The 26,973-nt window shown below is 41.3% G+C and overlaps 1 protein-coding gene across 15 annotated transcripts in view; it reads right to left on the reverse strand.

Annotated features, from left to right (window-relative positions):
- The window catches only part of NCKAP5 (NCK associated protein 5), a 453,280-nt gene that overhangs the window by 171,712 nt on the left and 254,595 nt on the right, over positions 1-26,973 (reverse strand). For all 15 annotated transcript variants that reach the window (XR_015289529.1, XR_015289528.1, XM_086898613.1 and 12 more), the window contains 2 exons: positions 23,706-23,769; positions 399-532 (listed from right to left, as the gene is read on the reverse strand). Coding sequence is in view for 13 of the 15 variants with exons in the window: in XM_086898613.1 (XP_086754739.1) it covers positions 399-532; positions 23,706-23,769 (198 nt within the window). In the remaining 2 variants the exon portion in view is untranslated. The remainder of the gene's footprint in view (positions 1-398; positions 533-23,705; positions 23,770-26,973) is intronic.

Here is a 26,973-nt window from a genome sequence, read left to right on the forward strand (position 1 = left end):
CCAAGCAGGATGAGCTTGCCCAAAGCTGCCAAAAAGCTTCACTTTTTCTTCTTCTCTTTATTCAGATTGATCAAACCCATTCTTGTTTATAAAGCCACATACTGACTTATCAGTGGCATGCACTTCTTGAGAAGTGAAGAACTTAGAAAATTATTGGGAATTCTGGAAAATGCAAAATCCCTAGAAATGAAGATTTTCACCATCCCATAAAATGATGGCATAACCTTTTAAATATTCCAACAGTCATTTAGCCAAGCGCCTGTGGTGTTTATGGAATCTCAGAGGGAGAGGTTTTGCCTTAGATTAGATCTATTCATGTTATCCACAGGTCTGGACAATGTTTCTGCACCTAAGTATGCTTTCCCCATTTTTGAAAGCAGTTTACTCGTGCTGCTTACCTGGAAAATTGTTCCTGCAGCCCCCGCATCTGAGCTCTGCTCCTCTCCGACTCCAGGGTCACCTCCCGTAATCTTTTTTCACTCTCAAGTCTCAAATGTCTTTCTTCCTCCAACTCATGTATCAGCTTCTCACGCTGAAACACCACAAAAATTTATTCATTAATTTGACACATAAACCACACTTACAGGGAAAAATTGGGATTTAACTTGGGAAAAATCATCAAAAAATCAAAATAATTACCCTGCTAATCCAGTGCCATCATTTTTGTGCAACAGTGTTACAGAGGGAAGAATTTGATCAGAATATCCCATCACACCGAGGTACCCTTCCTTAGCTCACTCATGGATGTCAGCAAATTGAAAAACAAACACCCACCCTCTCCTTCAAAGTGCTTTCCTTCACCTCCATTCAAAATAAATATAAAAAATTCTATTTGAGGTCTGAGACCCATCTTCTTTGAATGCAGACATGGGAAGTATGAAACAAATCAAGAGGTCAACTTGTCACCCATCCCTGAATGTTTCTACCTCACAAGGAGGAAATGAACCTGATTCTACAGCCACTGGTTTTCTTGTTTTGGCTGAGAGAAGGATCCCTATCACTAGAACAGAGTTTATTTGAATTTAGTTAGTGAAATACTATGATAATGAATATGTTTTTAATAACTGAGTGCAAATCAAACCAATATGAGAGAGATAAAAAGATATTACTAACAGCTCTCAAAGGCAAGTAGGATATGGGTTTTGCTAATCTTTAAAACACAGGACCCAAAATCCCAACCCACAACATACAGCACTACCTGGATAAATCTACATATGTCATGGCCTAGCCCTTTTTTCTTAAAAAAAAGAAAGAACATCATATTAAGGGTATCTAAAGATTTTAAAATCCTATTTCAATAGTGGCTAAATATCATTTAGAAGGAGCAGAAAAATTAACCTAAAAATTAATAATGTTATTGCAATTTAAAAAATGTATTTACAGCCTTTTCCATGCAATCCCTGCTAAACAGAAGTTAAGTGAAACTAAATTTTATCCTAATGAATTTAAATGAGATAACAAATCAATAAAAGCCCCAAGAATTTTAGGTGGCACTGCATTATTCTCTGTCAGTGATGGGGTTCCCATGTCTAAGAAGAGCTTAGGTCATTGTAAAACCAGAGTGGGTTCCCCACCCATCTGCTCTGTGCCCGTGGTACAGGAGATTTGGAGCCTGTCAGACAGCCTGATGTAGTTCCATGGCCGACCTAAATTTTCATGACATACCTGGAAAAATGTATATAAAAATTATCCTTACAGTTTCATTAGTAAATAACAATTGTATCTTAGAGATAAGCCATTAAATGGGGGAGACAGGCTATTTGTACAAATCTCACAGTGATAAATCTTACTGGATAATAATTTAAAATAGCAGTAACCAGGGGACCAAAAATATGAACATTGCCAAGTGGAAAACAGATCTTAAAGACAGTGATAAATAAGCAGATGACACAAAGGGAGGCTGCAAAGGTTTAAATGAAATATCTATATGCTTGTGAAAAAAATAGGAGGAATTACTCAGAGAGCAGAGGGGTTCTGTCTGGTTAGCCATATGTAATATCTGGATAATGGAAAACTGCACAACAAGAAACAAATTACTGGCAAATAAATACATTGTTCTAACTAAATTATCTAATCACTATCCTTAGTGTTACACAGCCATTCCTGCCAGGTGCTGAGTAATCCTCACTTTCTGGCACAGGAGGGAGAGCAGAGAGTTCAGCACCAGGCAGCAGACAGACAGCAGTAGGCTCACAGAGGATAACTCAGGCTAATGATAGGGGAAGAATATTCACAGCAGTCACTATTGCTCCAGCTTAGATCCCATCAATGCCAACTTCAAAATGCTCCTGCTCCAGGAGCTCTTGCTGAATGCTGTCAGCATCTTCTCTTGCAGGGAAGCGTCACTGCTGCTAAAGGGACATCTGGGACCTCTCTAGCCAGTGGGTAACAAGGAAAATGACATAAAAGAAATATATAACTACCACCTAGGACTTTAGAAAAACTTTAAGAAGATACTGTTGTCTACAGAAACTGGGTTTAAAACCAAATATGCAGCTGTTCCTACAGGAACTGAGAAGCCACCTTGGAGGAAACTCAGCTGCTACTGTGAACACCTGAGTGGCCAAGCTGAGCCAAGCTGTGCCTGGGCTACCTGACACAGGAAATCTTAACTACAACAATGGACTGTAAACCAGAGATTCAGCCATGCCTTCAAGGCTTATTCAGCATCACAACAGTCACAATGACCTTATTCTGATATAGCAACTACCTCTGCTTGTCTGCTATGCTCACCATGCGCTGGTCCTCAAATAAATCTTCCTACATTATGTACAAAGCCAGATCTCCATGGGTAGGACAGACAAAAATGTGACGCTCTAAAAAGCAGATGAGTCTCCTGTTCTCCATCTCACTCCCAAGGTGTTCTGCAGTTTGCTCACAGCTCCACTGCCTGTTCTGCAGGACTGTGCTGTACTTACAGGCACGGCCACACTCCTGCTCATCACAAACCCACACCTTCGGGTAGAGAACTGTATAGACAGCACAGATTCACAAACCCAGACTTCTCCCTACACGTCAAATAGCTGTGCTAGCTATTTCTAGGTTTCATTTACCTCTTGCTGATGGGTCAGAGAATGCTGGTGCTGCCATTTTCTCCTTCTGTTCACATGGGGAAGGCTATGTTATCATTTTGCATTAAAAGACAGGCACGTCCACATGGGGACTTTTTTCTTAAGAAAAAATGTAGGAATTACCTTAAGAAAAGTACTCTTAGACAAATGTACTCCAACAAATGTGCATTACAAGAACAATAACATTTCAGGAATTAAATCCCTAAATATTAGGAACTTTTGGAATGAGCATAAATGTCCAGTTCCAATTCAGCCACCTCACAGGCAAGAATTACAGCACATTATTAGTTATATGAGCACGTACTGTTGCTGAACCAAACTCCTGCTCCATTCAGTTTTAGGGATGAACAACAAACCAGTCACAAGGTTACAAGACCAGAAACAGCAGCACTGATCTATGGCTCTGAGATTCTGGGTTCTCTTCCCAGCTACCAAAACCCTCCTGTATGAATAGGGCCAAGACTTGCCCACAGGACAGTGAGAACACCATCAGCTCTCACTGCTGAGATTCCTCACAAGACTTTATTGGAAACCTTGTAGCACTTCTGCCATTTCTTGCAGGCAGAAAGCAGATCTGCTTTCAGCCACATCACAGACAATAAGTAATGTGAAGTGGGGGGGAAAAAGGTGTAAGAGACCACCCACACTTGGGAAGTTTTTAGTCTGCAGGACACAAAACACTCAAGTACACTACACACAGAAAGTAGCTCTCAGCAGCAGTGACCTTATCCACCAGAAAAGAGAACTAGATTTTTATTCAAACCCAGAAAATCCATAATGAAGTGTCAGAAGAGAGAAGTGAGCCTAACGTACAGAAAGGCGAGGATTAAACAGATTTTTTTTTAGATTTTTTTTGTCTTCTGGAAAACACATCCCTGAACTTTGCAGGAATTTTGTGCTGACATAACGCACTTCATAAGCTCCTCTGCGCTAACCCCACTTTATTCCTGTGCAAAAAAAAGAAAAAAATGTGTGAGAAGAAATAAACAGAACTGGTTAAAGGTTTTATGGTGAATATAAGCTTAATAGAAAAAAATAGAATTAGCATGCAATGTGAAGAAAAGGTTGAATAAAAAAAAAGTATCATGTGAAATGCTTCAGTTCATTTTAACACTAGAAAAATCATTGCCATCTTCCAATGAAGTTATGTATTCCCACTTGCCAATTCCTCTTTAATTGCAGATTCTTCTCTCCACGAGCTCTGCTTAAACTATTTTTCCCTGCATCCTCTCCTTGCCTTTTGCAGCACAGCTGTACCCTTCCCTTCTTAGAAGCATAACCTTTACTTGATTCTTGCTTCCCCTTTTCAGGCTCCCCAGAGAGCCTGACTTTCATCACATCACCCAGTCAAATTCCTGATAACTTTCCAAACAGACAAAAAATTCATGTGAACAAACTAGAGTGAAAGACAGTGTTAGCAAACTCTACTGATACTTTCGTGCAAGTACAGGAATATTTTAACACGGAACAAAGTTTCACAGGTTGCTCATTATTCTCCTGAGCCAGTGCCTGCACTTCAGCAAGCTCCTCTTTGTGTAGTTGTAGAAATGTTCGTGTCAAAATGTTTCATTCCTCATCCAGGCAGGGACATGTACCACACTTTAAGTCATCTTCTAAAAGTTAAGGAAGGAATCCAATCTGAGCTACTCACGATCAAAACAAAACGCATGCAAGCTATTTATAACTAGACTGGAAGTAATGCATGTGTTTGACAGAAAAATGTGATTTGTTCCTCAGCACTCCATGAACAGACCAAGAGACACCATTTAATCTCAGAGTTACTGCTTGATAGATGTTCTCTCAGTCCAAGGACTAACCCTGTGCATCCACTCAAGTGTCCCCAAGAGGAGCTCAGCCGTTTGTGTCACCCTTAAATACCTTGGGATTTGTCACAAATGCCAGCACCCACTTCTTTCACATCCTACCAAAGTGCAAAAGCCTGGTCTGTTGGGTGAGCAAGCACAGGTCTGGATGGGGCAGGTGGCAGCAGGGGTGAGGGATGCACAACAGCTCCTTTGCTTCTGAACAGCCTGACACCAGCACACAGAGGGAATGTGTGGCAAGGTTTGGCATGGAAATGCTGATGTATTCTTTTTCATTTCAGGGCTATTTCAGTGTTAACTTTAAATCTAGATATGGATGATGCTAAAGCTTTCCAAGTCAGGGAGTTGGAGTTGTACTTCCTTTACCTGTTACTGCTGGTAAAATCATCAAATGTCCCACCAGAATGGCAAGACCAGCTTCATGAAAATACTTCTCAGAGAAGTACTTGGTCATTTCTCCTCATGAGTGTCAAGCATTTCAGTAACTCAAGCAGATTTCTCATTCCAAAACCCTCCGTCTCTGTCTTTATCATGGTGTATGAACATTTTGCAATTTTTTTGTTCCCCTAGGTCCTGCTGAGGTGTGGGGAGCAGAAGCAAAGCAGACCCAAGGCTGAGGTCAGTCTGCCACATCGGAGCATTGTCTTTTTTAACTTGTGTCCTGGTTTAGGGCAATTTAATTTATCTTTTGCATAAAAACATCATGGCAACATAATCAATAATTTTACCTATTTATTGAAGAAATCCATGGCTGTGTGTCAAGATTTAGCACTAAAGATGACTGCAAGTGAAGATTTAGGGGTGTGGGGTACACACACACCACACAGGCTGTACAGGGCATTGCTATCCATCAGAGACAGCCCAACATTTCCATTAGGAACTGCTCCCTCCTCCTTCTGCTTAGTTTATCCTTGGGTCTTGTGAAAAGCAACTCTTCAGAACAGCGAGATATAACCTGACTGATTAGTTCAAATATCAAAAATGTCTTAAGAGGGGCACACATGCAATCTTATCATTAAGGTTATAATATAAGTAGGGGAAGGAGCTACTGATTAAGTAGAAATAAGGATCCTCCAGTCCTGAATTTGTTCTTTGCTTCCCCTGTGCACTGTAAGAAAGGGTTTACTATGGTGCTGCTAATTATGCCAACATGGGACCAATATTTTGTCAAAAAAAGTCTACAGGAGAATATTTAGCACAGGCTTAATGTTGCCCAAAATCAGGCTAATAACCTTCACATTAAATTTTTAACAACTACTTTAAAGCATTTGCTAAAGAGGGTCACAATTTCTGTGTAATTAATATTGATTTCAAACAGATACTTGGCAATGAATTTAAATGATGGGAAAAAAAGATTAAAATATTTTTTGGTTTAGAGTTTGAAGTACCATTAAGTCTTTGCTAACCTAAACTGAGTTTTAGTGCATTTATTTTTAATGCATTTTCTGATGCTGTGCCTCTGATACCTTGCCATAAAAGTCATCATTTAACAGACTCATAGCCTGGTTTACAACACAGCATCCCACGAGCCAGGGAGAATGTAGCCACAGAGTAGACAACAATGACAACTGAACTGAAGCAAACAAATAGCAGCTACTAGAAGCATACTAAAATTAGTTATTCCATCAAGCCAATGCCCAACACTCTTGTGAATAAATATGCACATTCAAAGTATTCAAGATGACTATTTTAGCACCCTTGTATGCCCTTTTGAAAGACTGCTGCAGGCAGGAGCCATAGAACAACCTGGGACAAGAGATGAGAGAGGGATGGTGAAGCAGTTCCATCTTTCAATAATTAATTATAAAATATTAATTGCAATAGAAACTGGAATTTGCAACTCGGTCTCCCAGTTGGTTTAACAAAGTAACTCATTCTTTCTAATGCAATGAATATTTAATTCTCCCAACAAAATGTCTGGTGATTAAATGGTATTTGTTCAAGTGCCACAAAATATGCCTGCTGCTCAATGCCCATGCAGCTGGGGAAAGGGAAGTACAAATGTTCTCTGTGCTACAGGTATTTTGTGAGAGCTTGTGTTCAGGCCTTGCAAATCAAACAAATCAAGGAGTCCAAGGTGGTTTGTCCTCATCTCTCTGATACAGAGGGTGGGTGGAATCTCTTTGGTGAGAGTTTCACCTCTCCAGAGGCAGGTGCACCTGCTTGTCCCCCTCCTGCAAAGCCCAGTGCTCTCCCCCCAAACTCCTCATGTGCAACCTGGTCCCAAATCCAGCACACAGGATATTAAAGTTCTCTATCTAAACCTATTCCACTCACAAATGACAGGAAATAAATGTGATTAAAAACCAGAGAGCATATTAGCATTGCAGTGGGTACTGTATTTTCGTTCAAATTAAAATGAGTCAAACTTCAGTGTCCTTTGTTTGCTACTCATCGATCCCTGTTAAACCAAATGTTTCTCATTCTGTAATCAATACTTCTCTGCAAAAATAAACCCAGGCACTGACAAACAACTTTGCAGAACATTGCAGCATTCCTTGTAGTGGACTTTGTCAGCAGGAAAAAAAATCCCCCAAAGAATGGGGAGAAAAGAAGTGCACTGCTTATTATGCTTATTACAATTTTTACAGGCTGCTTACAGCAGAATCATTTTACTGAAGAAAGAGTTATTAAATTAACCAGCTATTGAGAGCAGGGCTTTCCAACAGTGGCAGTTAATATGCCTTTGTCCCTCATTACCTTTTCCAACCACACTGGGAATACTGACAAATACACTTGAACACCCAAAGCCTTCCCAGGGATGAAGTTACAGGTGTATTTAAAGCACACTGAAGCACTGAGGTAAGATCAGCAATAACATAAACACTGGGAGGGTTCATGGAGAGAGAGGAAGCTTTACTTCCACTTCTCTTCAAAATAAGGTAATAGTGAGGTTGTGTGGCTGCTTTGCAATCAAAACAAATTTTTTCATTTCACCTTTCACCTGACAGATTCGTACTACAGAGGCTACAGAAGAAATGTCCTTGGTTTATATTAAGCCTCTACTTTTTTCCCCAATTATTTTATGATGTAACCATTTCTTTTAAACTTATTTCTGCTACAGCTTTGCAACAGTAAGATATAAATAGTATAAAAAGCACTATCCTAATTTTAGGCTGGTATCTTCTAGTTTTTCGTACCAGTAAGAAAAAAATGATGGTTCTTGAGAACAGCATTCTGCTCCCAAAATGACAGGCTGCCCAAAAAAACAGAGGAAAATCTAACTGACACTAAATAATTTGTTTTAGAATTTTCTAAAAATGTCTTGAAACCAGTTAAAATTAAGTAAGTTGAAGCAAATCATTCATTTTCCATGATGAAATTTCTACATGCTAGCACATCTGTCTCTTTGGCTTCATCTCAGACTAGCACACGTATCCCATGACTCTCAGATATAAACCTTAAGCTTTTTTTGCCTCTAAGATGAGTAACAAAAGAGGAAATTCTCATTATTATTATTATTATTATTATTATTATTATTATTATTATTATTATTATTATTATTATTATTACTATTACTATTACTATTATTATTAGTGATATTTTGGTGACAGTAATTTACATACTTTATATTGTTGGATGATAACACTGCTCTAGAGCCATTCAAGGAAATTAGGAACTGTTTCTTGGTGTAGTTACTCCCTCTGAACTAAATAAGATGCTAGCTTTCATTGTGCACTAGCTCAAAATTGCCACCATGTGGAAGGACAGCAACTTAATTTAGCATTATTTATACTGCATTGATATGGTTTTAATTGCATCTGTGCGACAGAATAACTGCTGTGCTGAAGCTCCTTTATCATTGCAAGCCTACAATTAATCTGAATTAGGCAGGCTATTACACCAGCAGTACTGTATATATAGTTGGAGTTGTGATAACATTTATTTTACAAGGGAAAAAAATTAAATAACTCATAAAACCTTTTGGCTCAGAGCTGGATAGTGAGAACTACTATGTGTCCATCTCCTCCAGGAGCTGTGGTGAACAGCCAGTGCTCCAAAAGGGAGCTCTGACTGCTCAGCAGCTCTTTATTTCTGTGAAACACCCAGTGACAGGCCACAAATTATCAGAGTCATCTCTTATATCAAAATAAATTAAATAGCAAAAAATCCCCCTCATAGCCTTGTAGCAATCAACAGACTGAAGACTTTGGGCCTGTTTCAGTGCCTGTCCTGGAGACACAGCTGCAGACACAGAGCCCCTGGCAGCAGGACGTGCACAGGTAGGTTTCACACAGGAGGAGCACCTGTACCCCATCATTCCCTCGGCTTCTTAAAGCTCCTCTCTGAGTCATGCTTGCAGAGTTGAATGTAGGCAAGAAATATCTACTTTGAAAATCTTGTCTCTCTAATAAAACTGTTGCTCTTTATTAAAATTCAGAATCGATAGCCCAATTTTGAAGACTTGCTTCAGTTCTTAGCATAATTCATTTCTCCATTTTAAATATTATTTTCTTATAGTTGGAGGGGTGTAGAGAGAATACTATTAGAGAACTTGAATGTCCCACAGTCAGGTCATGATTTTATTTTTTTTTAATTAGTAATCTTTAAATGATAACACTTTTAAAAATGAATTTGCAAATGTAATTGAGCTTCTAATAGCTTCTACAGACAGCAATTAAAGAAATCTCATTTCTCTAAATTAAACATAATGAAATGTTTTTCAAGTTCAAATAAGAACTTGCTAACTCTATTAAGATAGATATATTATTATATTATATATATATATTATATATATTAGATTATCTATTAAGATAGATATAATCTATATGAATACCTAGTATTCAAAAGTGTGAAGTAAAAAACTCTGTCAATACCAAAATTAGAAACAGTAGAACTGCTAAGTAATACAAGGTGGAAAAAAAATCCCTGAAACATCTTAGATTACAATGGCTAATTATAATTTCAAGCCCTTTGCTACATGTTTTTTGTGGTAAGGTGACTTGCACTACATTAAGATTTCTAACTAGGCATAAAGCTGTTTGTTTGGGTTTTCATACTAGAAACAAAGATTTATAACCAAGGTAAATTGTTTACAAAGAGCCTTGTTTAATTCAGTTCCAAACAAGCAAAAGTCCCCAGTGTCTGTTTGTGTTTCCCACTTGTTTGATTCCAGAAAGTTTACAATAATGGTGTTTGAACCATAAAACAGCACAAAAGAGTGTGTGTAGAGAACAACTTGCAAGAGCAAACCCACCTGGGCCAGCAAAGTGTCAGTTGTTTGATTCTCCTACAATTTTCTACCAGATCTGCAATTCTTGAACATTTCCTGAAGGGATAGCAACATAGCAATGCAGAAAGCAGAAGGTAAAATGTTGTCTGGCAAAACAAAAGCTCCAGCTCACAGAAATAGAACTGAGGTTTTGGAACTTGAGTTTTTCATAAGAACAAAACTCTATCTGTGAATAAATAAAACTGGCACCAAAGCATTAGCTATAAAACAGGTATAGCCTGCATTTACATGCATAAATTCTTCACAGACTCTGCGAGATCAGAGCTGAATGTTCTACTGATGACAGACTGCAAGCCTCTCAGCCACTTTCTAGTGGATTTATTTGAACAAACAGGCCGTGGAACAAACCCCATACTCACAGATAAAAGGAATAAATGAACCCAAAGACAAGAAATAAATGATCCAAGAAGGAGCAAGGTTCCAGAATACACCTGATCTCACGGGATATTGTCTCTATTTGGCAAGCAGAAACTCTTTCTTGGATCAGAAGTCTTGAAGCAGGGGCCAGAAGATTTGTACGAAGCATTTATATGAAGTTCTCTTAAGTACATTAAAAGTTCTTTGGATTTTTTGTGATCTATAGCAACAACTTGTAGGTGCATGAGATGAGCCTTAGGCCACAGGGTTTAGGGTAATTTTCACACTTGCACTTGCTGACATTACATTTAATTTTTGATGTGGCACTGGTTTCTTTTGTACCTAAGTAATAGGTATCTGCTGTCAGTTAGGGTGAAATTTCAGCCTAGACTTTCATAGACTTCAGGAGGAAGGAATGAAGACAATTCTTGAAAACCAGAATAACCCACATCTAAGATTTACAAAAGTTTTTATAAAAAGTTAGGCATTTTCCAGGTTCTGTCTTCATAGTTTGGAGTGTCTTTAGAAGATAATTGCATGACCTGTGCCAAAGAGTGGTCAGCTCAGACTCAGCAGATTTATTTAAATTCCTTTTTTAACCAGGTAATAATATTTTGATAAGCTACTATGTAAACATTACCACAGAACATTATTTTTTGCATGCTTGTAAATGGCTATGAAGGCCAGACAGAGTAGGGAGAAAGAAATGAATGGAAGACTATGAATTCATAGTCATGCTGGACTTTGATTTCTCAAACACTGAGGCCTGTCTGTTTAAAAGGACTTGTTGCAGTGAAATAGTGCCCAGCAGAAATAAAACAGAATTTGTGCAAGGGCAGAAGAGTAAAAGGCAGACAGGTAAAAAAGTAAAGGAAAGGTGGCGTGTCACTGTGCTACACTTGTACAGCTGGTATGGATTTTAACCTGTGGAACCCACATGAAGCAATGCAGCACTGACTGCTACATCTCTGAAGTGTGCAGTGAGGGGGACACAGCCCCAGAGCAGCCACCAGGTTTCCTCTGGATCCAGCTGTGCTGCTAGCCAAGGTCACTGCCCAAACTGATCCTCCTGATGGGCAGCTGGAGGTCACCAGCCTCTCCACTCAGCAGAGAATTGCCTGAGGCTCAGCACAGGAACAAGGCAAGGCTAAACTGAGCCCCCAGCAGGGATTTGAAGTAACCTGGCGGGTGGTGCAGTGAACAGAGGATGGAGCAGCAGCATGATCCCAGCCCCCTCAGCCGGGGTGACAGTCACCCCCAGCAGGGACACAGCCACATCCTAAATGCCTCCTGCTTATCTGCAGTGCCTGTGTGCCTGCCTCCTCTGTCACTGACCAACATGGCCTTTAGATGATATAAATGGTTTCTTTTCTAAGGGTCTGAATGCTCACAGAACAAATGGGCACGGGGCTGAATCAAGCGTTTCCCGCTTGGATCTGTGTTACTGAGATAGGACTTAAGGCAGCAGGATAAACACAGGATAAGCACCAGGAAAAAACACATTTCTGAGAGTGTTATTTGGCTTTAATGGATTGGTCAGTGGAACTCTGGTGCTCCAGGGAGCTCTGGGATTTACTCACAGGCTAGGCTAGTATGTGTTTTTTTGCCCTGATGCTGAGGAGTGTTAGGGCTTCCTCACTTTCTGCATTTCTCATTAACGTGTTTGCATTTCCTGCCAGTAAATAGGATGCCAAAGAGTTAACTGAAATAGGTCTAAGGTTAAAGAGAATTTATGAGGCTGAGAGAAGTAGAACTTAATCATGCCAGTCATGAGATGTGGCTCAGAACAGTCTGCAGTGCCATCAGACCCCCACAGATCTGGGATATACCCATGTTTTCATTTTCACACACACCCTTCTATTTGCCTTTTTCAGCTGACACATTCAACACCTCTGGCACCATAACTTTGCTGCTGCCTTTCCATACAGCATTTCTTTTCCTCAGGCTCTTTACAGCATTCCTCATGAACATGTCAGATCTTATTACAGCTTTTCTGTGTCCACTTGTAGGGTCCGTTTATGGTTGGTAAGTGTGGTGGTAACTGCAGAAAAAGGTGCCTTATTTACTCAGCTGTTCCTTGCATGGATTCAAGAGTCCTACTGCTTTAGTTTTCTGACAAATGTGTCTGTTTTCCATATTTACCCCTCTAGCACTGCAGGCACTGCCAGAGGCAGCAGGGAAATGCTGTGGTTTTTCTGTTAGCTGGCACATCTTCTATGGTATTTTTAAAAGAGCTGCCACTACAAAATCTTTATTAGTGCTGACAATACACACAAGAACTGACTCAACTTTCAGGGGCCAGCCTGAGTTTGAAAGTCTGGTACCTGGCAGAACACGAAAAAATAAAATTATAATTTTTCATGCAGTTTTTATTTAATTCTCTGGTCAAAATGAAATAAGTAAAATACTTTCTCTCCACCTGATATAATTTTGCACTATCACTGTTTAGTGATAAGTCCATTTGAATTTCTGTTTGTGTTTGCAGAGACCAAATTCAGCTCAACTCTAAGTGACAGCCTTTAGAGGCTCTGCTCCTTTAGTCCCCTTCCTTACTAGAACAAATAGCCTGGACACACTTGTACAGCCGAAGGTCAGAAACAGATATAAGAACTCTGACACTTCTCTGGTCTTCATGACCACATTAATCTTTTTATTCAGGATATATCTGTTTTATTGTATTTAACCTGAGTTTATCCCCCTCTATTAATTGCATGTAGTCACATACACATCTCATTTAAGACATAAAAAAAAAAATCTGGCTTTTTGCAACTTAATAGTGAGTGTTGACAATTTTAAGTGTTAGCTTGATATTCCTGTAAATATGTATCTTTTTCTACAGAAAATTCTAACTACTAGAACCAAGAAGTCCAGCTCTACCTTCTTCTGCCACTTCCACCTCCAGCACTTAGTCAAAAAAATCAGCAGCTATTAGACTGAGCAGAAGTTCTGCTCCTGGACAATAAAACACATAATCACATAATTAAAACTCAGGACTTTCCATGAACATTTTCTACCATGTAGAGCACTGAAACAGGAGTCAGGAGAGTCATTCTGAGGTTTTTTGTAGTATGTTTTGGCCAGCACACTAAATTTTCAGATAATTTCCACATGTAGCTCCCTTGTCTTTCACTGAGGCAGAAAGTTTAAAAGCAGGAGAGTGACCCCTTTGCCCTGAATCAGGGCAGCTCAGCAAGGCTTTAGAGATTTCCTGAATCCCAGCCATGCCAGTTTGGGCACAGCCCACTGGGCACAAGGAGTATGAAGAGTGGGTTACCAAACTCTTTGTAATTACATAGTCTTTAAACTTTGGCAAGAAATAAATTCTGCTGCACATTTGCAGGACAGGAAATTTGCTTTTCTCCAGTGCTTCTAGGGACTCCAGCAATATATTACTAAAACAAACAACTCCTGTCACTCACTCAAGCCATCAAGTTTGACATCAAATTCAATACAGGAGAATTATGAACAAACTTGTCTAAATGGGGCTGAAAAGAACCACCCACACTAAAAAGTGACCACCCAAGCAGAGCTGTGTTCCTGGGAATCAGGTGCACAGGGTTTGGTTCAGCTTCAGCGAGTTTATGGGGACCAATGCCACCGAGTACTGCTGGTCCTGCTCCTGCCCAGGCATCTAGCTGTAAGCCAGTAGCTACATGGACACAGCAAAACTAAGCTTCTCCTTACTGTCTCCCTTTGCACATTAAACACATTTTCAGAGCTGATATTCTTGTTTCTTGCGGTTCACAAGAGTATTTCTGCTCACCTGCTCATGCTCCTTCTCAAGCTCTTCCTTCTGATGTGTGTTACATCACATGCAGTCTTCACACCTTGACTTCCACTTATCTCCTCCCATTTGTGAACAGATTTCCCTTATCCACTGATGGAAGAGACAAGCTCTGGAAACCTACATTTAGACTATGAGAGCTGGCAACTCTCAAAGTCTAGTTTTAGTATGAAATTAATGTTCAGCTTCTCACTTAGTGCATGTATTTTCTGACGATATCTCCTACATCACAAGTTTTCCCTTTTGAGGTGGTTAATTATGAATCACATCAGGAAGTAGTTCAAAACTCAACATTTCCAACAAGCACCTGGAAATTCTGACCTGCTCCTCTAGAGACATCCATGGAAAAAGTTTCTTAAATGGAAAACTGTGCCAGCCACTGCCACAGGGCACTTTTTAATACTTACCACCAGGAACAGGATGTTCCCAAGAGATAATGATTTTTCCCCAACACTCAAATAGTATTTCTAAATAAGCAATGTCACCATGGATGCCAATCACAAATGTGCATCATAAAGATGTAATTACACAATGACAGTTGTGTGAACTGCACACACTGAGCCAAATCCCCTCTCACTATTCATTCCAAGCCCCTGGGCTGTGACAGTTCATGGCACACCAGCACTCCAGGATCCAAGCATCAATCAGCACTATTTAGAAGACCCTGCCTCTTCACCAAAGAGTTCACTACCTACACAGGAAAACAGACAAACAGCAGAAGAGACAGAACAAAGCTGGTTTTACAAATTAGTTATTTAGATCAGAAATTAAATTTTTTCCAAGATTATAAAGGATTTAGGTGGCAAAGGTAATTACAGGCCCTGTAGGACACCAAAGTTACAGAACACGACCATTAATTAATGTAGTGAAGAGGGATTTTAAGCACCTGGTTGTTTACAGTCACACAAAAAGGTACTTCACGAAAAGCACAACTTTTCCATGTAGTTTGGAGAAGGAAGAAAAGCCACTTCACAGCCAGGTAAGGCCCTGTACCAGGCCTGGCACTTTCATTAATTTCCAAACTAACTACAGAGTGCATCATGCCAAGCAGAATGGAAATAACACAATCCAAACATCCCAGTCATTCCCACAGTCTAGACAGTCTCCTCTTGCAGGACATGCAAGCAAGTCTGATCACCAGTTCCAGACTTGGAAAACTGTCTCATGAGATCTTCATTATGAAAGATCCCATAGAATATCAAAAGATGCCTTATCACAATGCAATGGACACGGAGCCAAAACAAACAGAAAGTATGGAAAAGCAAATTCCTGACAAAGCAAAAACTGAATTAAAGTTTATGAGAACTGGAGTTTGGAGGGAAAGGACAGGAAGAATCACAGTTGCCCAAATTATATGAATCTGTACAAAGCTAAATAGTTTCAGTACAGGAAGACACTACTTCCTTACTATGCTTTAATATTTCTTTTAAGTCTTGGAGAGAAGTTGCAGATAAATGTGATTATGAGAGAAACAACAAAAAATCTCATGGGACTTCATAGCACAAAGAATATTGTCCAAAATATAAAGTCCAAATCTTTTTCAGATGAGCTGTAAATAGTTTTCCTGTCTACCTGCAACATGTTCAGTGGTCAGAAACGGGTCAAGAGTTTTCCCCAGTTTCTGCTGTCTCTCTTTCATTCACCCTTAACAGATTATTTTCTATATACCTATGTTGTGTCACTGCCCAGAGGGAGCTGACAAGCCAGCAGAACCCTACCCTGCTCTCTTGGTGCTGAGGAGCAGTTATGGATCCTCCATGGGCTGGATGCTGAACAAAGACTTGCTGCAGTAAGGAGTTTGTACTCTCACATGCAATTTAAAGCTCTGCTTGAGCTGACCCATCCAAGGGTCAGCTCTGACTTCACAGAACAAGCTCCAAGAACACTGCATGAATTTAAATAAATGGGAAATTAATGGAAGCAGCAAAACTGAGCGACCCTTGTTGAGCAAATCTTGTCCTTCCTTATAAAGAAAATTTCACTCCCCTCCTGGTAACCTTTTCTGCCCTGTGCAGGGTTAAAAAAAAAAATCAAAACTTTTAATTAAAAAAAAATAATTAAAAGAAGTCTTAAGAAAATAAATTCATGGATTTTTCTCTGTTCCCCAAATTAACAATGGAAACACACCTATTACAGAAGCAACTGCTGGTATTATAAATTCTAGAGTAATAATTTAACTGCTGACCAAAAAATAAACCAAACAAACCAAGCCCAACAAAAATCTAGCAACTTCTTTTACTTATAACACACTAATTTGCCCAGGTACTTCAAGAACAAAGTTGCAACACCAAGTACACCACAGCCATTTCACTACCATTAATCTGTATAAATTTACCTTCCTAGTTTGCATAAAATTAACACTGTTGGTCCAGTGCACACCTTTCCTCTTCCTCATCTTAGATGTTGTGACTAATTCAGTCTTACCTGGGATCCCTTTTTTGCATGAGCTAAAACCAGACCAGAAATGTGCAGATTGGTGGGCCTATTCAGGTCACCCTTGCAAAAATATTAATCCAGCGAGTGTGTGGCTTACTCGAGTCAACTCCTGCCATTGCCTGGAGGAGCTGAGGATTGCAGAGCTTAACCTTTGATATGAAAATGTCTGCAATTCACTGTTATTAGTGCATGGGCGCATCATTCCCATTAGGCGCTGAGGTATTGCCTAGAGCAGGTTCCATCTGCTTCCAGTCATAAAGCAGGATTTGCTTCACGCTGGAGCCAACTGCCACTCCAATATTCCATACACCCATGGATGCTATCAGCCTGCCCGTGCCCTTTCTGTGCCTGCACATCCCCTGCCTTTGTTATCTATGAATGGCAATTTCTACTGGAGGGCACTTTAGCCAATATGACATGCTTTCTACAGATTGCCTCTGTTTTACTTTCAGACCTTATATAAATGCTTTTTGATGTTGTATTATTTTTTTTTTCCGTGTTCAGTGATTTTTACATAATTCTGTTTGACTTTTTTGTGTGCTTTTTTTTGTGGTTTTTTTTTTTTTTTTTTACGTTGACTAAACACTTGCTGAAGAGAGAGGCACCACTTCGGTGAGTTCCAGCTGAGGGGGCAAAAGCTCCTTTGTGCTCCTGTGGGTACAAGCGCTGGTCTTTCCGTGCCGGTGATTAGGGCGAAAGCCAGCGGAGCAGCGGCTGGCGCGGCGCTGCCTTTGGAAGGGCGAGTTCCAGGCGCATCCTCGGCAGCTCCAGGGCGGCTTTCCCGTGGCTGCAGTGCCCTCTCCTGGCGCACGGGAGGAGCGGGGCCGTGCTCCGGGAGCCCCCGGGGACCGCTCTCCACAGAGACGCCGGGCACGGACCGCGCTCTGCCGCTCATCCCCCGGCACACGCCTTTGGTGGGCTCCGGGCGGAGACAATCGGCCTCTCCTTGGAAAGCGACTGCCGAAAGTGTCGGCAAATTAAATGATGGAGAATAAAATTCATGAAAGCTTTAAAACACAGGACTTCAAAATATCCACGTGTTTGCGAAACTGGAGCAAACAACAAAAAGTGCACAGGACATAAGGTTTTATTTTAAAACCCCTGAAGATAAAACAGCAAAGTTGTGAATGAGGACATTTGGCCTAACGAAGTATGAAAAACTAATGAGGTCCAGGAGCAGTAAACCAGGCTTGTAAAGAATTTCGATAATCATTATTGATGCTAAAGCTGCTACTAATGTCACTGGGTTTCCATGAGGGCTGTATGATGAAGATTCTCAGAAAAGGGAGCCAGACAGCAAGGCTATCTGTGCATAAATACACAGCTTCACAGAGAGGGCATCACAAGGGTCAGGTTGCTTCTTTCTGGCGTAGGATATTTAATATTCAATGAGACATTTCAAAACAGCTACTTTGCCCCTCTCTCTCTGCTACTTTCTAATTAAAGAACAGATAGATGCTTTCATAGAACGTATAGACCCAGAAGGTGGGGAAGAACATTTAACCTTTTGTATCTCATCTTTAACACTTCATTTATTACTAAATATCCTCTATTTTTAAGTGACCCGGGTGCTTCTGCAGCAGCACCTTCCCCACGGCTGGAGAGGACGGCAGGGATTCATCGCACTGGTGCCTGCCTGTGCTCATGGCAGGACATTGTGCTGCCATCTGTAATTGCCATCGAGAGCAGCCTCAGCATTCCCCCTCCTCCCTAAAAACCGGGTAGGCAGTGCAGATGCTGGGAGCTGGGGTTTTGAGCACACTGACCCTGCTGGCTGATTAATGGGGCAGCATTAACATCAGCTGCCGAGCTGAGCACAGGGCCAGGCTGGTGGCCTGAGTCTCAGTGCCCTGGAAGAGCTGAGCACCACAGAGGTAAATGCAGCTCCCAGGAGAGGCACAGTTTTCCTACTCACAGGCTGCCTCTCTAACTGTGCATTTTCAGCTATCTACAAGGAATTAAAAAAAAAAAAAACCCAAAAAAATACAATTTTTGCATTTCACTCAGCTCAACAAAGCACCATCAAGCTGGGGTATGAGCTCTTTCTTCTCACCAAAAACTAGCACCCATGCTAAAAGCCTGGAGTTGAGCAAAGAGCAAATGAGTGAAACTACGTACAAACCCCCTGGGAGCTCGGAAAAGCTGAGAATACAGTCAAACTTTCAACTGACTTTAATGCAATTTCAGTCAAGACCTTTTCTGCACTTCAACACATCCATCTCCATGTGAACACTCCAGTTTGGCAGCGCTTGATGAGAAGAGGCAGATCTTTTCAAAGCTGATTACAACTTCTGTTGCAATCTGGAAACAAGAGTGGTTTGCACTTCCCGTGGCTTTTGAAGAGGCTGTTACATATATCTAAACCAGTTACATTTAAGAAAGTTGTAACACGCAGAAAGTCATTCACTTCCTTTTAATAATGGGACATTGTTACTGACGCTGCGAGATTTTTTTATGCCTTTTCTTTTTTATTTCTTCCACTCTTTATTTAAAAACTTGCAGTCTCCAGTGTTTTACTGCAAAAACTGATTGTAAAGCAAAAATTGTGCTGATCGCATCAAAACTCATTAATATAACTTGTTTTTCCATTATTAGCACCATCTGAGCCTGTTGAAAGCCTTAACCAGGGCTTTAATTTTTCCACAGAGAGCTTTAAATTAATTAGTGGTTTACATGCTAACAAAGAATCTGATACATTCATAAATCAATCTAATGCAGAAGGATTACCGGAGGGTGGAAACCTATTCAGGGGGGACCTCACATTCACTTAACATGGTGTGTTCTCAACAAAAGGGTGCAGGTGTGGAAGAGACGGGTACCAGGAAGAGCCCATGATAATCACTTTGCATCACTTAAAGACGCAGCGGGACACATGGTAAATCAGAGCCTAGGGCCCACCCTAAGTGAAACCCATGTAGATATAAAAGGCAATATCATCCCACTTTAACCTTCACAGCTAAATTGCCAGAGTGGTACAACCTCTTTTATGTAGGTTACAGGCCACTGAACTAATGGAAAACAGAGTGGAACTAAAGGCCTTGGATGGAAAGAACTGACTAACAAAACTGTGTAACACAGATACAAATGAAGGTATCAAATAAAAAATTCTTCTGGGTAATGATTAAAATTTTCCAAGTTATCAAAACAATGTAATTGTATGTATTTTTTGTTCATCTTAGGCTCTTAAACTAGTTTCTGATAAAACTACACTCACTCTGCCACAAGAACTCTCCTGGTAAAATGCAGCAACATTTTTCTCATATATTTCCTAACCTGGCACTGTTCACTGCTAAGAAAACTTCACAAAAATGAGCATTTTTCCTGGTCATGTTTTGTGTCCAAAGGTGCAAATTCATGCACTTCAAAGATATAAAAAAAACTTTGATGACTAACGTGGTTTTCAGTCTTCAGTATGTTTTGAAATAAACTCATGATTTGCTTTGAAAGCTGCTTATTTTAATAATGGGATCTCTGTCACTACAGACACCTGCACAGTCCCCATCAAATGCAGTGAGAAGTGTACACAGATGAACTGAACATCTCCATTTCCTTTGCAAAGAGTCATACCTGATGAGTCAGAAGAGACATGACTAAGAAAATTGTGAGCATGAACAATATGAAATTAAAGACCATGAGTGACAGGAAGAGCCAAACAGCAATCCTGGCTCAGTACTGCTGAGATCCCATTTCAAGGGATGGATTGCCAGTGATTACACATTTTGATAGTGAATAATCAATGTTTACTGATTCATCAAATAAAGAAACTTTAGCAATTGTCAGGTATTCAGCCTGAATTATTCCATTCACAAGTCATAAATCCACATAACCCAATATATGAGGTATCAGGTTTTCCATATAAACATTTGGAAAAAACATATTAGAAGATTACTTGTATGGTTTTGGTGATAAACATTTATTTTGAAGTGTCTTCATCTTCTCTAGTACCTTCCAGTAACAAATCAGTCAGGAAAACTGTAACTCTGGGACATAACAAAAGCTCAGCTCTTTGGGGAGCAGGTACCACACAGCACACACTGACAGATCTTTCATCAGGAAAACCTCTCCTTGTATCCATCCATTCCATCATCACTCACCAGATGTTTATGGATGCACAGACACCGCAGTGTAAGCAGCTCCTACAGTACATAATTTGTGTTTATCAGTTGCTGGTTTTATGTACATGTCCACCTTGCAGCGGTTCCTGGTGCTGGGAGAACCCAAGTGGGAAGGACAGGGAATACCCACTGCCCCACATCCTTCCAGCACACACAGGGACAGGGCACACGTTCCCTGCTCTCTGACTCTGCTCTCCCTTACAATGAGTGTGTTTTACATAAAGCGGTCACCTCTTACCCTTGTGACCTATCTGTGACAGCAAAACCCAAACTAATTTTTTTTTCAAAGAAGCAGAAAACACTAGTGGGTGTTACAGGAGGTGCCATCCTACCAAATGCTTGTGTGATACCCTGCACAGTTCCCAGGATGCAGGGCAGCTCCCCGTGCTCCCTGCCTTGCTTCACAACGCAAGAAATGCTCTCTGCAAGACCGAGCGAGGCACTGGAGGTGCCACTAAAGGTGCCATGTGCTGCCACCTGCGCCCTTCCCAAATGAAGGAGCTGGTTCCATGAAAACCTTCATGCCAATCTAACCAGCACAGCAAACAAAAAGAAAATGGGAGCGAGTAAAGGCGATTAGCTAATTAGTGATTAAATAAAGCTGTGGCCTGTCACTGGCAGGGAGGCTGGGGGGGTGCCATTGCTTTGATCCCGGTCTCAGGCAGTGACAGCACAGCCAGGCCCTCGGGCACCCTGCGGTTGGCTGGTGGCCCTGCCTGGCCTGCTGGCCCTGGGGGATGTCCATCACACCAAAAGGAGCAGCACATGGGCCGGGCACCCCGCGGGCAGGCTGCTGGCAGCCAGCGCTGCTCGGGAGGGAACCCCACCGCTTGCCAAAGGCCTGCTTGTTCAGAATCCCTCGCCGAAATTTCGCTGAGTGTTTGGAAAGTATTTGCTCCAGACCCAGGGTGTGCAGCCGGCTCCTCGCTGCACGCCCTGGGAACCAAGCTATGCGACTTTCTTAATCCCCAGCCTCCCCTGGGTTCAAATACTCCAGCCCCTGGACCCTTGCTGCTCTCACACCGCTCACAGCCCCGTGAGTTCATTAATGTTAATTAATGACTGCTGTGTTTCATATTAAAATCACCAGCTCTGAGCTCTGAGACACAAAGAACTTTCCATAAATCAACAGCTTCAAAGCAATCGTCTCTACAGGCGTGCTCACTCTCAGCTCCAGTTGCAGGATAATTGTGCATATTACCCCTCGGGGAAGAGGGGCATTTACCTTGGGGGATGACTGCACCCCTGGAGAGCTACCTGTCAGTTCCTAATGGGTTACAACACTTGGCCTCTCAACAAATTATACAAAATTACACCCTGGTTAGCAGAGAGAAGCGATCCAGAAACCCATAGCGAGACACATAAGAAATGTCTGACAGGCAAGAGAGACCACACCGTGGGTGCACATACCAAAAGCCTTACCAGCTCTAGAAGGTTAATCAGTATTGCTCATTTCATATGGTCTTGGATTATCCCACTAAGTATATTTTACACTCAATATATTATTTTACTGCTATGCCTCCAAGGGAATGCTAGTTTTTAAAAAAATAAAGGAAATATTTCAAATAGAATAAACAGCTCTTCCCAGATTTTGACATTTATTTACACTGAAAACTAAAATGCAATTGCAAATCCAATGCCTGATCTTTGCCATTCTTCCTCAGGCAAAATTCCTCCCGAAGGCAGCAGGAGTTTTATCTCAGTCACAGACTCTTGGATTGCAACTTTACCTGAAAAAAGTTTGTTTCTCTGTTCCTCCAGGACTTCTGTGCCCATTCACACACATTACCCATGGGCCAGGCTTCCCAACTGCTTAACACCCATCTCAAGGTCTCCTAGTGGCCAACCCAGCCATGCTGCCGACCCCAAGGGCAGGAACATTGGGGTGGTGTTGGGATGGGAGGGGGCAGTGGCTCCCACAGCTGAGCTGGGCACATCTGGGGCTGTGGTGAGAGCATAAACTCAGAGCTGGTTTCTCCCACCTGTCACTCCCTCCACATCTCACCTCACTGTATTAATCACTAAGGGTTTATAAATGGCACTCACTGGAGGCAGGTGGGATTTTAAGGACCCTGCATCATGCAGTTCACAGCGCATCCCCTCCCCAGAGACCTTCTACAGCTGCTCCCCAGCGAGTTAAACAAACGTGGGACCACCAGTCTTTCACAGCCAACTGTGCAACTCACTCAGATCAGTGGCCCTTCCACGTGTGTTCCAGGGGATAGTTTGGGCTTGAAGGTTTTTGAACAGGTTTGCTTTATCTCATGGAAGCTTAAAACATTTTATCTGAACATAGGGACAAACAAACTCCTTAACAGATGGGAATAGTTCCCCAGATATTAAGTAATTAAGCACACTCAGCACATGTTGGCTCCTAAAGAAAATTGTTTTGAAGAGATAAGGCACTCTATAAATTGAGGTTTGTGGTCAACCAAAAATCTGCCATTTCATCTTTTGCTCACAAGGCTAATCTCATGAATTGGTACATGAAAAATGAAGATACAAGAAGCATTACATGATTTACAAAATTATCAGATTGAGGGGCTTTTTAAGCTTCCATGCTTGTGTTCTTCTATTTTTCTGTGGTTGGCTAAGATTCAACAGGCAAGTAAATCTACTGCTTTTTGATGTGAAATTGCCTTTCTGTGCTTGCCTTTCTTCTAATTCCAGTAAGGCACATCAGCAGAAAAATGAAGCAGCTTTTCTCTACCATGGCTTTTCCAAGGAAGCCAAGCCTTGGGTTTCCTCATGTTTATGAACACATCATTGCCAACCCTTTGTCGTGTCCAAGACAGCCTGGATTCTCTGGTGACCACCTTCAGCCAGACCAAACGTGCTGAGGCAGTAAAGACAAGAATTGCAAAGCAGCGAGCAGGCACAGCTTACCATGGCTCCTTCGCTCTTACTCTGGGCAACTTCCCGCTGCAGCCGAGCCACAGACAGCTTCTCCCTGAGGAAAGAAAAGCCTGTGAATAGCAGTTCATTCCCCACGGCTTCCCCATCGGGGCAGCATTCCTGCACATGGCTGGGGTAACCCCTGGCAGCTCCCCGTGCTCCCCCGCAGTATTCCGTGCCTGTGTTTCTGTTTCATTTTGTGGCAGTTTGACAGAGCTGTCAATAAATCAGCTGAATCCAAACATCATTTGCTTCATTCAAACAACAAAGCAGCTCATCATGCCGGTGATATGGAAACAGACTGCAAATCAGATTGTGTTATTTATTTTCCTATAGACCTGCACATCAGCTTTATTCTGCACCACATTAACACATGCCAGAAGGCTGTTGCATCATCAATAAATATATGCATAAAATTGAAATTAAAACCATCTATTCTATATATAAACACACTGTGATGCATTTTTCAACTATTGAATTATTAGATTATTTTTTTTAATTAGCCTTTTTTCATATAAAACCCTTACACAAATGTTTGGCTCGACTCAACTAATAATTAATTTGTTTAATTAAGGATTTGGCAACCACAACACATTTTCAAGTACACTGAAAATTTGTAAGAAAGGAATGAGAAGTAGTGATTAGCATGCACAGAAAAGGAAAGATAATTTCCGATTGTATGGCCTGAGGAAAGTCCATCCCCCAAAAACCTGCAAAGGTGCCAAGCCAAGGCAGAAGTAGGACCCAGGCTCTGAAAATGTTCCTATCATCAACTGGGCCACTCCAGCACGGAAAACTAACTGCTGTGTGGTATTTTAATCACAAACTTTCAGGAAAAATTAAGCAGCCTTTAAACTATTTCTCAGGAACCATTGCTGATGAGGAAAATCTGGATGTGCCTGCCCAATTCCTGTGGAATGACAGAGCTCCTGTCACTCAGCCACAGCTCAGGGTATGCCTGGGTCACTGCACCAGTCCCCCCCTCTCCATTTCAGCAGAAGATGTGGTGTTTAAGCTGAGTCTCTGTCACCTGTCCCCACGTGCTTGCCCCAGCTCTCAGCATTCCCCATGCAGCCAACAACTGTGGGTATCAGATTAGCAAACAGGGATGAGGCTAAAACCACTGAATACCAGCAAAAGTTGAAGATGATACAGCCACAGCCCTGTAGAAATTGTGTTTGTGTTCTCCAGCATGATATCAAGACCTCTGGCACATATGAAAAATTATGGGAAATTGAGAATTGGTATTAGCCCATTATTGAGGGCCTTAACACAGGTGTCCTAAATGCATCTTCTAAAAGACACATACCTTCCTTGCTCAGATACTATCACAGGCAAATTATAAAACTGGTTAATCCTATTTTAAGGATCTAGTTCATCTGCTGGAAATAGCCCCTCGCATTTTTGCACTGCTTCAGTGCCCTAATATGTTCTAGTGGAAAAAGCAAGTATTCCCTTTGAGGAGGTTTTGACCTTTTAATTGTAAAACAAATGCCTAAAGATATTTTATGAGAAAATATGTGGGGGGTGGGGGCAGAATAAACAAACAACCCCCCCCCCCCACAAACCACGCCTCCATACTCTTCCTGCCAGTGGTCTGGAGAGATTTATTTAGCAATGCCTCCTACATCAGGAATACTCCTACTTCCCTCTCTCCATGTTAACTCCAACATGGAATCAGTTACACATTTCTGGAATTTTATTAGAATAAATTTCACTCAAGTCCCATTCACAAAGAAGGCTCCTCCAACAATGCCAGGTGTTCCCTGTCTGGGTGAGGATCCTGGCTGACGTTCCCAAAGGGTTTTCCTAGCAATTTTCCCAGTGAGGGAAAGCAAAGACCGGCATTCTCAAACTTTGTTTATTGCAGTGCTGCTGTCAGGAACAGAACCACTTTTCAATAGCAGAAAATGAAGAAGAAACCTGACTATCATGTAGGAGAGGGAAAAAAAGTGCCATAGTGGGTACAGAAGAACAATCTGTTCCAAGAGTGTCTACAAATAGTCATCTTTGAGGCAAAGAAACTTGTGCTCCTGCTTCCTCCCTCCCACCTGCATCCCCCAGGTGAAGGAGCTGTGGACTCACAGCCAGGCCATGCTGATGGTTACTTTCCTCTGGGCAGGACGTGTGGCAGAAGCTCAGTGTGCCTGTGGACCACAGGCACCCCTGGGACTGTTCCAGGGAGCTCTGTCAGGGATGCCCTTGGCCCACGGCCCGCGGTGAGCCGTTTCCCACCAGCGCTACACAAACGCGCCCGTGCGAAGGGCAAGGAACGTGCTCAGACTCCCTCTACAAGCCAACAGCATTTAAAACTGATTTGCAGTGTTGGAAGCTTTCATATGAGATACATGACAGGAGAGAAACAAGGACCTTCATGTCTAAGGATGACCAAAGAAACCCTCTGGCTACTAGCCACCCTCTCAGTCAGTTCTGATTAAGGCAGCACCTTCAGTGACTACTCTCAGCCCCCATTTTTAGCATGGTGTTACAACTGAATAAACATTTTACTACGATTGAGCTGCAAAAATAATAAGCTTTTAGCTGCTTTAGCCTTTCAGATGTTCCAAATATAAAGAACATTTGACATGCAGCGTCAAAGTTAATCTCATTTTTTAATCTTTGCTTTTAAATATGAGAAAACAGTAGCATCACTTTGTTGCTGTATGGTTTTATTTATTTTTAATCAAGCATGTTTCATCCCTATAGCATGATTAATTAACAAAGTTAATTAGCAACTACAGTCAACCTGCAAGGAAACAAAATCTTCTCTTGGGATTTAAAAAATTAAAACACGTTCATTGAGAAGGTCTCATGTTCTCTTTTGAAAAACCTCCAAATGATAAAAGGTTTACAAAAATTCTCTTTGGAAGCACAGTTTATGCTCTCAGGTTTGAATATCTGTATTGTAAGTCACAAAATTCCCAGCCAAGGACTTTGTAAAGAAATAACTAAAGAAGCCAAACAAGGATTCAATTATACCCTTTCCAGATGGAACCAAGCACACAAGTAGTCAGTGTGTGGATGGAAGAAAGATACATTTCAAATCTCAGTATCACTCGTAGATATTGCTGTAGCTTGTTCTAAAAAACAACAGTTTGAGGAAAGCCCATTCAGTCCAAGAAAAACATAAATGTGCTAAATAGTTTTGCATATTCAGAGCTCTCCTTAGACTAAAATTTCTCCTTCATTCTCCTTTCCCATCAGGTTCGACTCATTCAGCTGCCAGACAAGAGAAACCCTGCATCAGGTGACAGTAACA

This window comes from Cyanistes caeruleus, chromosome 7 (genome assembly GCF_971803275.1).
Source record: "Cyanistes caeruleus chromosome 7, bCyaCae1.hap1.1, whole genome shotgun sequence".
Taxonomy (NCBI): domain Eukaryota; kingdom Metazoa; phylum Chordata; class Aves; order Passeriformes; family Paridae; genus Cyanistes; species Cyanistes caeruleus.